Consider the following 13,639-nt stretch of genomic DNA (forward strand, 5'->3'; position numbering starts at 1 on the left):
TTTAAGAACAACACTTCCTTATGATTTTCCATTTCTTGCAGGGCTAAGTGTTTGTTTGAAAGATCAAACCAATTCTCTCTCCTCTCTCAGGCTCACAGTACAAGTACCTACTGGCATTGCCTCCTTCCCTAATGAAATCATGCACACGCCCCAGGCTTGGGCCCAGAAGAAATACACCAACATCGTTTCCTTCCATTTCATGACTCGAGGTGGCCACTTTGCAGCATTGGAGGAACCTGAACTTCTTGCTGAAGATATTCTGCAATTTGTTGGGAAAGTAGAGAAAGAGCAACTTTGGAGAAAGAAAGAATAACTCTGCTGACAAACAGCAGGGTAACTGCTTATAGCTTAGCACATGTACAAGCCTTACCAAGTACTGTAATCCATGCAGTTACATCTTATTCTTGACCAGATGTGAGAGGACAGCAAGAACAATGCAGTATATCTCTATGAGATACTGCCATGGAGACCTATTGATTGTGGGTTGGGTCTCTTTGTTCAGCTAAGCTGAGACAGTAGCATGAAGATCACTTGGTTATCTTCTCCCTCAAGCAGACTTCTAAAATCTGTAGTTCCGTAGTATTCCTGACCCTTGCTTTGAAATTGAAAAATAGACCTTAAACATCAGAATTAACTAATCAGAGTTTATTAGAGGCTTTTTTTCATGGCAGCAGTAAAACTTGAGTTGGTGTAGGTGTGAGGTGCCTCACACAAAGACTGGGAACAGCAAGACCTAACTTGTGTGAGTGCAGGGGTTAGTCAGCATCGATGATCTGCAGCACCCTTACACTAGCCAGCTGGCTGCCCTTCCCATCCAGCCTGGGCTGTTGAGCAGCTTCCTGGCTGGGAGGAAGATCTGCTCCCCTCTGCCTGGCTCCTTGTACAGCAGTGTGTGAAATGTACCAGCTCAGACCAGAGGGAGGGACTGGGTCTGAGTAAGTGTAGCCCAAGCTCCCTCTGCACTGAATTTGTACTCTTAACCAAAATCATGGCCCTGGACAGGCTCAAGACACTGTGGCTTTGCACTGCTGCTGCAGAGGGCTGTAAATACCTCTTCCTAAAGAATAAAAGTGTGGTTAATTAAAAAATAAAAGACCTGCATTAACATTTTGAATAATACCTGTATGCTTCTTTTAGATGTTGTAATAGCTGAGACTTTACTTGGTGATAGCTGAGAAGCAGCAGTTCAGACCCTCTGTACTGCATCTGTTACAAAGGTCAGATCGAAGGCAAACTGCTCAAAGAAAATTGTATTTGAAGGGCTGCATGGTTTTGCCAGCAACAGTCCCTAGTGTAAGCAGTTGAGCTTCAAACACTCTCAAACTCTATCCAGATGACTGATTTCAGTATGGTTTTGTTCTCCATTCGCTGCTGACATACTTCCCTACCCCTGCAAGCACAGGGAAATCTAATCCACCACTAACACTTGCACGGATTAGTATCATTTCACAATATTAATTGAAATGGAAGCTGTTAAGTAAGAGTCACTCCACCAGAGCCCTGCTCCATCCCACAGGACTTTATGCTCAAGAATACCACGGGGCTTGCTTCACAGAAGGCAAGTCAATGTTCCTGCTGGCACGTTTGAATCTTGGTGCTAAAAGCCACCTGATGCCCAATGATAGAAAATCACTTGGGCAGATGGGTGGCAACCCAGCCCAGATGTTTCTGAGCAGAGCCTGGGACCTCCAGCCCCCTTTCCTCTCTGCCTCCTGTGCTTCTGCCCCTGGGCACCAGCAAAGGAAGGCACAGCAGCTTCTGCTGCCTCAGTCCTTCAAGCTGTACTTGAGTTCTGTAGGATAGCTAACTACTTCCACGTTAGCAGTTATTCCACGTGAGCACTAATTCCACGTTTACTTCTGAATGCTTTCATTAGTCACAATTTGTGTTCTCATTTGCAAAATACTGTGTGGTACAGACAGGAATAAAATACATAATGATTCACTTCACCTAAAACAGGCTCTTCTCAGAGAAAACCATCCCCACACTTGTTTTAGGTCCAGTATGTTGAAAAACATTGCTTATTCAAGAGGAATCAGCTCACCTCTGACAACAGCAGCTGTTCACTGGCACCAACCACTCTGCTCCTTGTACCAGGCTGATCTCTGGCCCCTTGCTTTTGCCTTACTTCTGTCCCCAGTGTGGCCTTATGTTTGAGAGCTAGAGCTCATCCTCTCTCATCTTCAGTACACAGGCGGACATCTGCTGTGGTGCTGGGGAGCACTGCCATACACCAACAGAAGCCAGCACGGGCACAGGGACTGCTCAGTCACAGCACAGATCGAGTTGGGGGAAGACAGTTTGCTACATTATCTGTGCCAAACAGTTTTTCAGATGTTCGTAGAAGGCTTGAAGCATTTTCCCCTCTCCCTTCTGGAGCAGACCTGCTTGAAGGGGCCCAGTCTCAATGAAAGGAGGAACATCAGGGCTCTGTTTTGTGATGATACATTACAGCAGCTCATCAAGGCTCAGGCACCAGTGAAACTGGACAGAACACAACCACCTTTCTATTTTTAAATACACCTCTCGGCGCTCAGCAATCCAAGACAATGATAATGAACAGAGGCAGTAAAGGAGCACATCCTCACCCTGCTCTGCATGCCAGGTCAGCACCCTTCAGCCTACCAAACATGGAGCTGTCCACATTATCAGTTCTACTGAGGATAAAAGACAGGCACTGAGGCACGAAACCCAACACAAACATGGGTTTGATCAGCTGCTGTCTGAAAGAGAGAAAAAATCTGGACCTAGAAGCTTAAAAATTATGATGAGACACCTGTTCTATAGCAGAGGTTATTCTCATGTCACACTTCTCAAACCTTAAGCCCACAGCTAACAGCAGCTGTTGTTCAGCACCTACTTATCTACACTTAAAGATACAAAGATTGAGTGAAATGCTATGACAATGTGAAAGAGCATAAAGCTGGCCATGGGCCAGCTGTAAAATCTGCTGTCACTTCCCTTCCCCTTGTTCAAAGTAATCACCTGCTTTTAGCAAAAGGCACCCAATCCCACTGCCTGCAGTGCTAGCTTTAGTGCTAATGAAGTGTTTGCAGGCTAACCATGGCATCTGCATCTCCTCCTGCAAGGAACAACTCCCCCATGAGCCCAAGATTTGGACTGGTAGCCATCCTGAGTGAATCCAGACTCACTTCTGATACACTCCAGCACTTGGAGCACGTCCAAACTGTTAGCTCCAGTACTACCATGAGCAGTGTAGAAGTCAGATAATCAGAAATTTTTACCATTTCTGTTAGCAAGTAACTGCATATCAGATTATTGCAGTAGTAATCATCAGGAAGAAGGGACTCTGCTCTATTCTACTTGTTCTTACCAAAGTGAGCCACCTGAGTACCTGCCATTCGGACAGCAAGTCTTCTCTAACAAGGCCAAATGCACTGCTGTTGGGCTGGCTGAGCTGCTCCTTTGGAATAGTAGCTTCAGCCTTCAGGAGAACGCAGTGGTGGTTTGATGCTCAAAACATTTTGTTTTGCCCCAGAGCCATTTCATGGTGAAGTCTCTATTTCCAGACCAAAGCTGCCTGAAAGTCTCTGCTCAAAGAAACTGCTCTTCCCTAAGTTGCTCCAAAACATGCATTTATCCCGCACCAGAATCAGAAGTAGCTGACCTAAATCCTGCTTTGTAATTAGTTACAGCCCATGAGGAGGCTGAATAAGCAGTTCAGAACCATGGAGATGCCACTGGAAATAACCAGAACTTACACTCTGCTCCCATCCTTCCTCCTCCTGTCCTCCCTGGCCTTCCCAACTGAAGTACTTGGGTAAGTATCTGTTTCTGGCATGGAAAAACACCAGTAAGGTCATCATCATCTCATACAGCCCAGCTAAAATGAATTTGACTTCTGATTTTTAAACTACAAACCATAAAGTCTGTGAAATCTAAGCTGTTCTGTGTAGCCCATGGACATCTTGTACAACCAAACGACAAGACTTTATGTACATGAAACAAAATAGTCAGGCATTACTCAGATTATGAATGAAAAAATATGACTAGAAATCACACTTTCATATGAAAAAGGAAGTTAAGCCATCATTCAGTGAAAAATAGAATCTGTTAAGTATAGAGTTAGATCTAGATCTGCAAGGGCACCACTCATCACCACTGAGTCAGCTGGCACTGCTTGGGGGCAGTTCTGTTTTACAGCAGGTGCAATACATAATATGCATTAGATGAAGATACGTTTTTGTCTGAATGAGGCATGGAAGGAGCCTTCTGGATACAGTGGGAAGAGACAAGGAATAAATCCATATTGATTTCAGGGTAGCTTATTTTAACACACTGAGAAATGATGCCACTTGTTTTACTTGCTGTAATAGCACTTTAAGTAACATAACTCACACTAAAACCGTCTTGCTTAGGATTAGTTTTCTTTCATGAAAGAAATACCCTGTGCAGTGCCAGACAGCCCTGATGGTGTTATGGCAATGCTGCTAGAAGAATTAGCCCCATTACAATTGTCAGTTGTCTTCTGGAGAGCAGTATTTATGAACAGATCTGTACTGAGTGACAGCTCTTTCCCCTTGCAAGATGTAGTCCAAACGTCAGTCTTCAAAATACCTTCCTGATTGGATTTGAAGACATTAAGGATGCTCAGGCTCTTGCCTGTGTTTAATAAGTGAATGTCTGCAGTTCTGAGGATAGGAACGATAAATGAGATTTAAGTGATGACTTTCCAGCTTCTTAAATGGAAGATAATCCCCTTTGTAGCAATGGTTCAAACCACTGCAGATGATCAGCGCAAAGGGAGTACAGTGCAGAGAAAAGAACAGAAACACAGAAAGACAAAACTCAACAACCAATACAACAAAAGATACCAACAGAACAAACTGAATTGTATGTGAAGACTGACTCAACGACTGTTTTAACAGCACAAAAGAGGTGCAAGATGGCTCTCCGCATTGCCTGTGCTTCCCATCCCAGCAGCTGCAAGGGGTCCAGCACCCTGTTTGCAAAGCCTTCTGCCCCTTGTTCCATCTGCTCTGGGCCAAAGGAGGGCCAGGCCCTGGAGGTGAAAAGAGAAACTGCACCCTCTGCTCTGAGGTTCCTCCCAGTCCCTGACTTGCCCCCCACTGGTATCTGCATCCAATGGGAAACCAGCTTGTGCCTCTCCTGCTGACAGGGGCTTCCTTCCTTCCTAACAGAGCCCACCAACCGTTGCTTCATTCCTAGTTATCCACTACACAGGAGTGTGTGGGTATGTCCCACCCCAAGGACTTCAGGTAAGTGACAGATGTCACCATTTTCCTCTGCAGAGAGGAACATCTTAACCCAGCCAACATTCTTCCCACTATGTCTGTATAGCATCCCTTGCTCAGTGTGATTTCCTGAGCTCCAACTGAGCCCAAGCAGTCCCACTCACTCACTTTGGGACTAGAGCCATGCTCCTTCGTAGGATCTCATCTCCGCTCAGAGTGCGCCTACTAACCTTTCAGCTTCCCCACATGGAGGGAAGTGTTAAGAGCAGCTTTATTTCCCAGCAGCTCTTAAGCTCTTTTGCAACCAAGCCTGCATTGTTGGGGTGGGTTTGTACGTAAATACACGTGTATCTCTTGAGTTCTAGAAAACCTCGTACAGCCTCAAGGGAACTAAGGATGCTACAATTCTCTCAACTTCACCACTGTGTCTTTTCTCTTTTGAAGATAAATAGCAGAAATAATGGTTTAAATGATTCCTGTTAAAAGTGCACAACTGATTTATTCCTCAATTTTTGCCCTTCCCAACAGATTCTGACTTCTGGTCATAGAAGGGAATGAATTATTCCTATTTTAGGATCAATTTTTAAGTTACAGATGTCAAATGTAAAGGAATAAGAAGAAAACCCTACTCCATTCTATAAAGCTAGAACCCTGTCATAAAAGAATTCAATGCCTGCAACCAAATTATGGTACTTAGCAATTCTTCATATTATTTCCTTCTCCATTTCTCTCTGTGGAGAGAGCTGCTGGTTTTATTTCTCTGTGTCTATAGATGGAGGGGAAAAAATACTGATAATACTACTTAGGGAAAAATTATATAGAATTCAAACTAAGTTTTGACATGGAACATCTTCAACTGAAAGAAGCAACTTGATGCTTTCCACTTCAGGAGAGCAGGCTGTAATAAAGCTAATTGATCTGAAAAGCCACGTATAAAACACCACTAAATGCATGAAAGATTCATGCAGAAGGGAGGCGAGCTGTGTACAAAAATACATCTATCTCACATTCCCTCTGCTCTCAGTCTTCCTGCAATGCAGCTCTTTTTATGTTAATAAACGGCTAAGATGCACAGCAGAGAGATGCCTTTCAAAAACAGTCACTAATTTCCATCACAAACCTTCACCTTTTTGCAGCACTACATGAAAACTGAAGGTTCACAACCACACAGCACTAATGGTAAGAGACAGCAACAAGTTCTGGCTCCTGTTTTATTTAGGAGATAGCACACATTAGAGTGATATCCACATGTGATATGTGGACATATCGCACACTAGAGTTCTAGAACTCTTTTATTTGAAACATCACTTTTGGTAAGTGTCTCCATTAACTATTAACCAGCATTTAACTAACCACTAAATATAGCAGCAGACATGAAAATTCACCCTCTCTTCTTCTTGGCTATTTCCAGTCCCACCCATTCCCACCTGAATATCATGCACAGACCTGGTACAGAGCATTCAAGGACATCAGACCTTCCAACCAGATCTTCCTGTGACACTCTGGAAGATGAAGTGTATAAAGGCCCTAAAATGACACTATCATATCCGTATTATACTGCATGTACCATGTATCTCTCACATCTCAGGGGAATGATAAAATGGAATGAAGCTCTAGACTGCTGAAGACCACAAACATTGTACCAGTAGACATTTCCAAACTAGAACTTTAGTGGAAAGGGAACTCCATCCAGAAATGAAGCTGGAGATTTGTTTAGTTTTAAGTTAGTGAAATTCTTACTTAAAACACAGAATTATTACTTTCCACTATCCATAAACACTGGTCTTGAGGTGGGACTTCCAATCCATTCAAAAGGGAGAAGATCAGATGCATGTTACACTGGAACTCACCTAGGAAGGCAGGAAACAAACGGCTTCAGCAGGGAACAAATCCTCCTCTAGGAAAGCAACAACATTTGCTTTCAACCAGGAGCCTGCAGTCCCCCAGTAATGGGGACTGCAGGCTCCTGGTTGGAAGAGATTAGTAATAGGGGCACACTGAGTATGGAAAAGCACCTTCATATGCTACAGCAGTGAATTCATGGGACCACATTTGTCAATTCATCAAAGGAACAGAAAGGTACTTATGGTACATGCAACAAAGACGGCTGATCTTAATACCCTTTCTCTCCAAGCAACAAATGCTTACAGACTGCTGACAAAGAACAAGTGAAGATAACCCAGGAGCTCTGTGTCTGACCACAAAACAGTTGGGAAGCTGCACTTGCTGCAGCCGAGATGCTATGGCCTAACCAATGGAACATCAGAAACAAAGCAAGAGCCAGGAATTAACCCAAGAACCAAAAAATGAAAGGGAAGAATGTTCTGTTATAGTGACCCAGTCTCAAGTCTCTCCACTTTGTGATTTCCTTTGTTTTGATCTGTCAGACAGCTGTCCTCAGAAAGAAAGAACAACTTCTGTACCTCTGAACTATCTGAAACAGGCACTCACAGCTGTTACAGACAGGTGACATGCAGAACCATTTGAGATGCCTTGTCTAGATTAGAGAGAGAAGGAATTTGCAAGACCACTTTAAGAAGTTAAGCCATGTCCTCTTTGAAAGTTATGACCCTGCCCATCATTTGAAGTTAAAAGTGTGTATTCCCTTGTATTTTTTGCAGTTTAGAGCAATAAAGTGTGTCTTTTCTCTGTACTTGATGGACTTCTGCTTGTGAGACCCCTCCTCCCAAGCTCTCCCTGTGCCTCTCACCTCACTTTTGCTAAGAGCCAGGAAAACAGCTCTGTGGTCCCCTGCTTCTAGCACAATCCCACCTTCCTGAGAAACACACAAGGCTTCAAATGCTAATAAATGGACTATCTGTGGATCATATATGAGGAAGCTTCTAGTTGTGCTTCTAGGATGTGTCAATAAGCAGAGCTGGGAACTGTATTTCTGTAAAGAAACAGAACATGGTCAAATGCTGTGCTGAAGCATTTAAAACCTTAGCCAGCACAGAGATCTACTTTTGGCTCAGGGCATGGGAAAAGCCCAAAGGAAAACAGAGCATGAACGTGTGCACCTAATGCAAACGAGAAACCGCAATCATTTGGGTGTTGAGGATGTAATAGGGTTGGAGGTGAACCAGACTGGGCATGCATATAGAATAAGCTCTAACTAGCACAGAGCTGGATGTATCCAAACAAGCCAAAGGTTATTTTGGGACTCAGCATACAATATAGCACTCTCTTTGCTATAGAAGAAAATCAGCTATAGTGAAGAAAGATCTTTGCAGTGTGTACCAAAATGCACAATATCAAATGAGCTCTGTTCTTCAGCTTTTCAGAGCTGGCCCTTCAGTTGTGTCACAGAGAACCTCACCACAGACCACAGAGTAGGGCTTACTTGTGCTTAATGGCCTTGTCCAGATTCCCATTCCACAGGAGCACTGCTGGTCGAGGCTGCCAGAAAACAAGTAAGGACTGAGCAAGGAGTGAAATGGGGGGGAGTTGTTCCAACTGAGCAATGCAAGGCAAGCAGCAGGCACTGGATCTCAACAAATATGGCTTCTGGGAGCTACAATCAGTAACTCCAGCTGGGCCATTTGCTCAGGCTTCCTGCCAGAAGATTTATAAAAAGAACAGTAAAGAATGTGCAATAGCTTTAAGTATGTCAAATACAGCACAGCCAATATCCACATTTGTTAAGGCTTCCATCCCTCAGCTTCTCTGTAAGGCTCAGCAAGGAATGCAAGGAGTTTCTCCTGCTGATCTAATTTTATCCTCTGAGACATCCACCAGCAAGAAGGAATGAACTAGAGCCAGTGCAGTTCCTAATTACTTCCACATCTCAGAGAAACCCAAAAGATTGTAGGGCAGCAAGCACAACTTAGCAAAGCTAATAAACCAGCCTCTAATCTGTGTGCTGTTATACATGGAGATCTTGTGATAATTCACTAATAGGTGATTCTAGCCTTTACTCTAACTAGTGCATGTCCAAGTACCACAGGCATTTCTATACACTAACTGCAACAAAGAACAGTGGCAAATGAGAATGGGTTGTTCACTTGTACATGACAAGTGAAATATACAGGTGGTTTCTCCATCAGACACATGGTCTGGTTCCTCAAATACCACCAGTGGCTATTTAGCAAGAAGCATGCTCTACACCTGAAGCATGTTAGCACGACTGGAGGTGGGTTTATTCAAGTTCACAGAAGAGCTGGCCTTGTCTGTACCAAACCTGTGCTGGTTACAAGGAGCTTCATTACCAAGGTTCAGCAGCCTTCCAAGCACGAAAAAGGAAATCCAGCGAGCAAAAGAGTTTTTTCCTTGCTATGACAGATAGAACCTCACAGTGAATATCAACAGTCACTTGTTCAAAACAACAAGTTATACCACAGAGCACAAAAATCCTGCAGAGCCAGTGCTGTGAACAGGTCAAGTTTACAGGGAACGGAGTCATTTGATTCCTCAATTAGTATACACATAACGTCCACTGCTTCTGCAGTCACCTGTGTCAGATGGGTACTGAGCTAGAAATGCGTTAGAACAATCACAGGCTTCTGATCTAATTAATGCAACAGGCTCTGTCTCCTCCTTCCATCCTCACATCTGTATGAGAGACCCAGAGACAAGTGAAAAATGTGGAGCTGGTTGTTTTAATTTCTTCTTGGTTTGAGTATCAATCTTAAGCAGCAGTTTGTACCCAGGGTACAAACCACCTCTAGTCATACCATGATCAATAAATCCCCCTCAATGTTCAGTGTACAAACCACCTCTAATGACACCACAGTTGCTGAAATCAAAACACATGCAACCCCCTCACTAAACTGCCACACTGAAGTGATAACATAAAGAAGCCGACATAAATCCATGTCCCCCCACAAATAGACAAGGCCTTTTAAGCAGCACGTGTACCTTCCACTAACAGGATGGGCTTTTCAGCAGGGTTTTGAAGCTCTGCAAGGTCCTTCTTGCAGCAGGGCAGATCTCCTGCTCAGCATTCATCCAAGGTGCTGGTCTCAGGAAGCTGGAGGCAGTCCTGCAAGACACTGAACATCTGCACACACTTATTTATGGCACAGGTTTTACTCCCACCTCAAGATGTTGTTGCTTTACAGGCATGCTAGAAAAGGTCAAGTTCGGGAGCTAAGGGTTTAACAATGAGCAGGCAATGAGAGCGCTTGGGGGATGACGACAAAACCTTCTCCTTCCCAAAGGTCACCAAGATGTATCCCCAGGAGAAACCCGAAAGGATTCAAACCTCTCATGGGACACACTGTCATTCTGAGCCTTATGACAGTGCCCTTATGAAGAGTTCATGACACAGCACACTGTGAGGCAGGCAGCAGCAGAACTGTTTCAATACACAAAGAAAACACAAATTTCAGCCTGAAATTCCTCTGAACTCAGTGTTTTATTGCTTCAGGATTATTAGTTGCACTTTGACACTATGTACTTCGGAGTAAACCAGCACCTACTGCATAATTTAAAATCTTAGTATCTTGCAGCTCATATAGTTGGCACTATAGAAAAATCCCAGAGTTCTGTCATTTCGACCCAAGATTAAAAGAAAGGTAAAATTATTACATCCTTTATTGTTGGCAGGTGAACTTTCACTGTGAAAGGCCCTTAAAAAGAGTGAACAGAAACTAACAATGTAAAGACCCTCCAAAAATATATAAAACTAGTATCACATAAAGCATTCCCATCTCCACACCAGTCTCTTTGCTTTGGTACCTGTAGTACCCGAGTGCACAGTAACCCACCCAGTGCACACTGAGTAACTCCCTCATCTCTTTTAAGGAAAAAGAGTAACATGGTCAAGTCTACACTGACTACTTTGGGTGATGAGAGACTCCCACACACCATCCTCATACCCATGCAAACATCATTTTCATCAACAGTGACACTGCCTGAGGACTTAATGCATCCCAGGAGGTTTATAAATACTTTTTTCTTTTAAAGCAATAATTATTTTGAATAAATAAATTACAGCTGCATTTGCTTTGGTGACCAATTATTTATACGCAGCATAAGTTATCTTCATAAGGCAAGTGATGAGATAGCGTAAGTGAAGTCCCTGAGGATGAGCATCCCCGTGTTCAACAGGTTTGTTTCCCAATGTGCACAGACAGCCTGGAAAACAATCAGCCCCGAGGCATCTGCTTTTTAATCTCCAAGCACAGCTGCAGACCGCACAAGGAATTATTTCTGAACCTCTTCAGCAGGCAGGAGTATGCCAATAAAACAGAATACTTAGCAGACGGTGAGAATCGGTTCTCCTAAACCTGGACCAACTGCTCCACCTTGTGTTAGTCCTTGGCATTCAAACCGAACTTCTCGTTGCCTGCTCTGTAACTACAGGTCCAGCGGAATAGCTCATGATTCCTTCTGCCTGTGAGGAAGTGTTGTCCATGGTGCCATACGACTGCTGCTCCTTATGGGCGAGCACCGTTCTTTCCGTAGGATGAGGATGCAAGACTTGGGGCACGTACATCTGAAATGACAAGCAATAAGGATTTTACTAGTCGCTCAAATGTTGTTGGGATAATTCTCCCCAGATTAATGTTGGGATATTCACCCTGGATAATTTTTCCCCTTGCAACTCTTCATCCATTTTCCATTCTTTCCCTTTACACATAAGGCCTTTTTCACCCTAACAGAGGCTTCCTGATGCAACTCTCACCTGTACTTGCAGACTGTTGCACAAAGGCCTCTTGAGCCTTGCATCCTTTTTAGTGACTTGGCAGATAAGACATGATGCACGTCACAACTTCCAAAGTCACAAAGCTGTGGCAACTGACTGCTTTTGGCAGATGTGCAGATGTAAGGATCTGCCTCATGTAAGGCCCAGAACATAGCATACAGAGCTGCTTAAAGTATTGTCTCAGCTACTCCAAACACATACCCAAGGGTACTTCTGGAACACCACCTGGGAGCAGTCAAGGAGCTCAGCTGCAGAACTCTCTGGTCCCACAAGGAAAGTCCCACAGTCCATTCAGATTAATACATCCTACACAAGCTCTCTGGTTAGCAGGGTGAGAAATACAGTTTTTCTAGGAAGTGTAAGAGAGTATTAGTAACTCTTAACTTCTTACAGAAGATGTGGTGATGGTTGGTACATCTGTGTCGTTTCCTCTTTCACCTTGTGTGTCTTCTACCTGTAACCAGTAATAGGTGGGGAAAGGAAGGGAGGCAGTATCAAGTTAGTAAGTCAAAGCAATATACGGAGATGGTAAGAGCCCCAAAACCTGCACAGACAGAACTCTCTTCTCATCCTCTTGCATACTTCTTCCATACTGTTCTTCCCCCCCCCAAATTCAGTTCCTGCTAACACTGTGCCTAGCAGCCTACCTCTACTATCAGCCCTCTTTGCCGTCTTACTGGAATGAACCTTTATGAATACATCGCTGGTGAGAAGGCAGAAAGCATCCAGCAGGAATAGCTGGTGCTACACCAAGCACATAGGCAGATGCTGAAAGATGTTGGGTATCCATCACTTACCTTGTAATTCAGTGGGCTCAGGTACTTGAAACAGCCAAAACAAGTATAAGCCAAGCAAATGGCGATTGTGATGTTGACAACTAGGAAGGTAAACATGGTTGTAGGTGCTTTAAAGCCTAGAAAAATATCCAGAAAATACAATATAAAAACACATGGCAAAAAAAACAAACTAAACCCAACAAACAGAACTTCAGCCTCCCCATTTTTAGAGGCGAGGAAAGGTGGCTGCAATACTTGAACTAGAAACAAGACTCAGAGCAGCTCTTCTCCTTCCTCAGTCTATTGACCTGTGAAATGTCACACAGAGTCCGTTTATTAATTATTACGATGGCACCAAACTGGATGGCTTGCAAGTAACCCAAAGGATAGGAAATATTTACCTTGGGGGGTGGAAGAGGAAAAGATGAAATTGTATTTAGAAAATGTAAATAAGGGGAGATTTAGATCAGACATTAGGAAGAAATTCTTCCCTGTGAGGGTGGTGAGGCACTGGCACAGGGTGCCCAGAGAAGCTGTGGCTGCCCCATCCCTGGCAGTGTTCAAGGCCAGGCTGGATGGAGCTTGGAGCAACCTGATCTAGTGGAAGGTGTCCCTGCCTGTGGCAGGGGTTGGAACTGGATGAGCTTTAAGGTCCCTCCCAACCCAAACTGTTCTGTGATTCTATGAAATAACTACAATTCGTAATGAAATACGAAATGTAGACATGAGGGATAACAAGCCTGTAGAATTGCAGAATACAGGTGATGATTACAGGCTGGAAAGCAGTCAATAGTGTGATGCTATCATAAAATATGGGCAGGAAATGGGGGAAAAGGAGGGGAAACAAGTCTTTAGTACCTATACAAAATAATTTAGCGCTACTAAGCCTTCAACTTCAGCAGCTTTGTCTGTGTAGGACACTGTGATAAAATAGGGATGTACTGGGAAAAATCCAAGGAAAAGGAGCATGAGAAGAAATTGAGTAAACATGAACTAAG

General features: G+C 43.7%; 2 protein-coding genes and 1 long non-coding RNA gene across 5 annotated transcripts in view; 1 reads left to right on the forward strand and 2 right to left on the reverse strand.

Annotated features, from left to right (window-relative positions):
- EPHX1 (epoxide hydrolase 1) overlaps positions 1–1,117 on the forward strand; it is a 23,251-nt gene extending 22,134 nt beyond the window's left edge. For all 3 annotated transcript variants that reach the window (XM_062606041.1, XM_062606042.1, XM_062606040.1), the window contains exon 9: positions 91–1,117. In XM_062606041.1, the coding sequence (XP_062462025.1) occupies positions 91–313 (223 nt within the window). In that variant the 3' untranslated portion in view covers positions 314–1,117. The remainder of the gene's footprint in view (positions 1–90) is intronic.
- LOC134157274 (uncharacterized) overlaps positions 1–10,066 on the reverse strand; it is an 18,570-nt gene extending 8,504 nt beyond the window's left edge. Inside the window, exons 1-2 of the long non-coding RNA XR_009962251.1 lie at positions 8,560–10,066; positions 2,589–2,723 (exon numbers count right to left, since the gene is read on the reverse strand). This is a non-coding gene — a long non-coding RNA (uncharacterized LOC134157274). The remainder of the gene's footprint in view (positions 1–2,588; positions 2,724–8,559) is intronic.
- Positions 10,067–10,553: 487 nt separating this feature from the next.
- TMEM63A (transmembrane protein 63A) overlaps positions 10,554–13,639 on the reverse strand; it is a 31,083-nt gene continuing 27,997 nt past the window's right edge. The window contains exons 21-23 of the mRNA XM_062606021.1: positions 12,663–12,778; positions 12,257–12,319; positions 10,554–11,655 (exon numbers count right to left, since the gene is read on the reverse strand). Coding sequence (XP_062462005.1) covers positions 11,485–11,655; positions 12,257–12,319; positions 12,663–12,778 — 350 coding nt within the window. The 3' untranslated portion in view covers positions 10,554–11,484. The remainder of the gene's footprint in view (positions 11,656–12,256; positions 12,320–12,662; positions 12,779–13,639) is intronic.

The sequence above is a fragment of the Pezoporus occidentalis genome, unplaced genomic scaffold, assembly GCF_034315485.1.
Source record: "Pezoporus occidentalis ecotype Australia unplaced genomic scaffold, CSIRO_AGI_Poc_V1 ctg93, whole genome shotgun sequence".
Taxonomy (NCBI): Eukaryota; Metazoa; Chordata; class Aves; order Psittaciformes; family Psittacidae; genus Pezoporus; species Pezoporus occidentalis.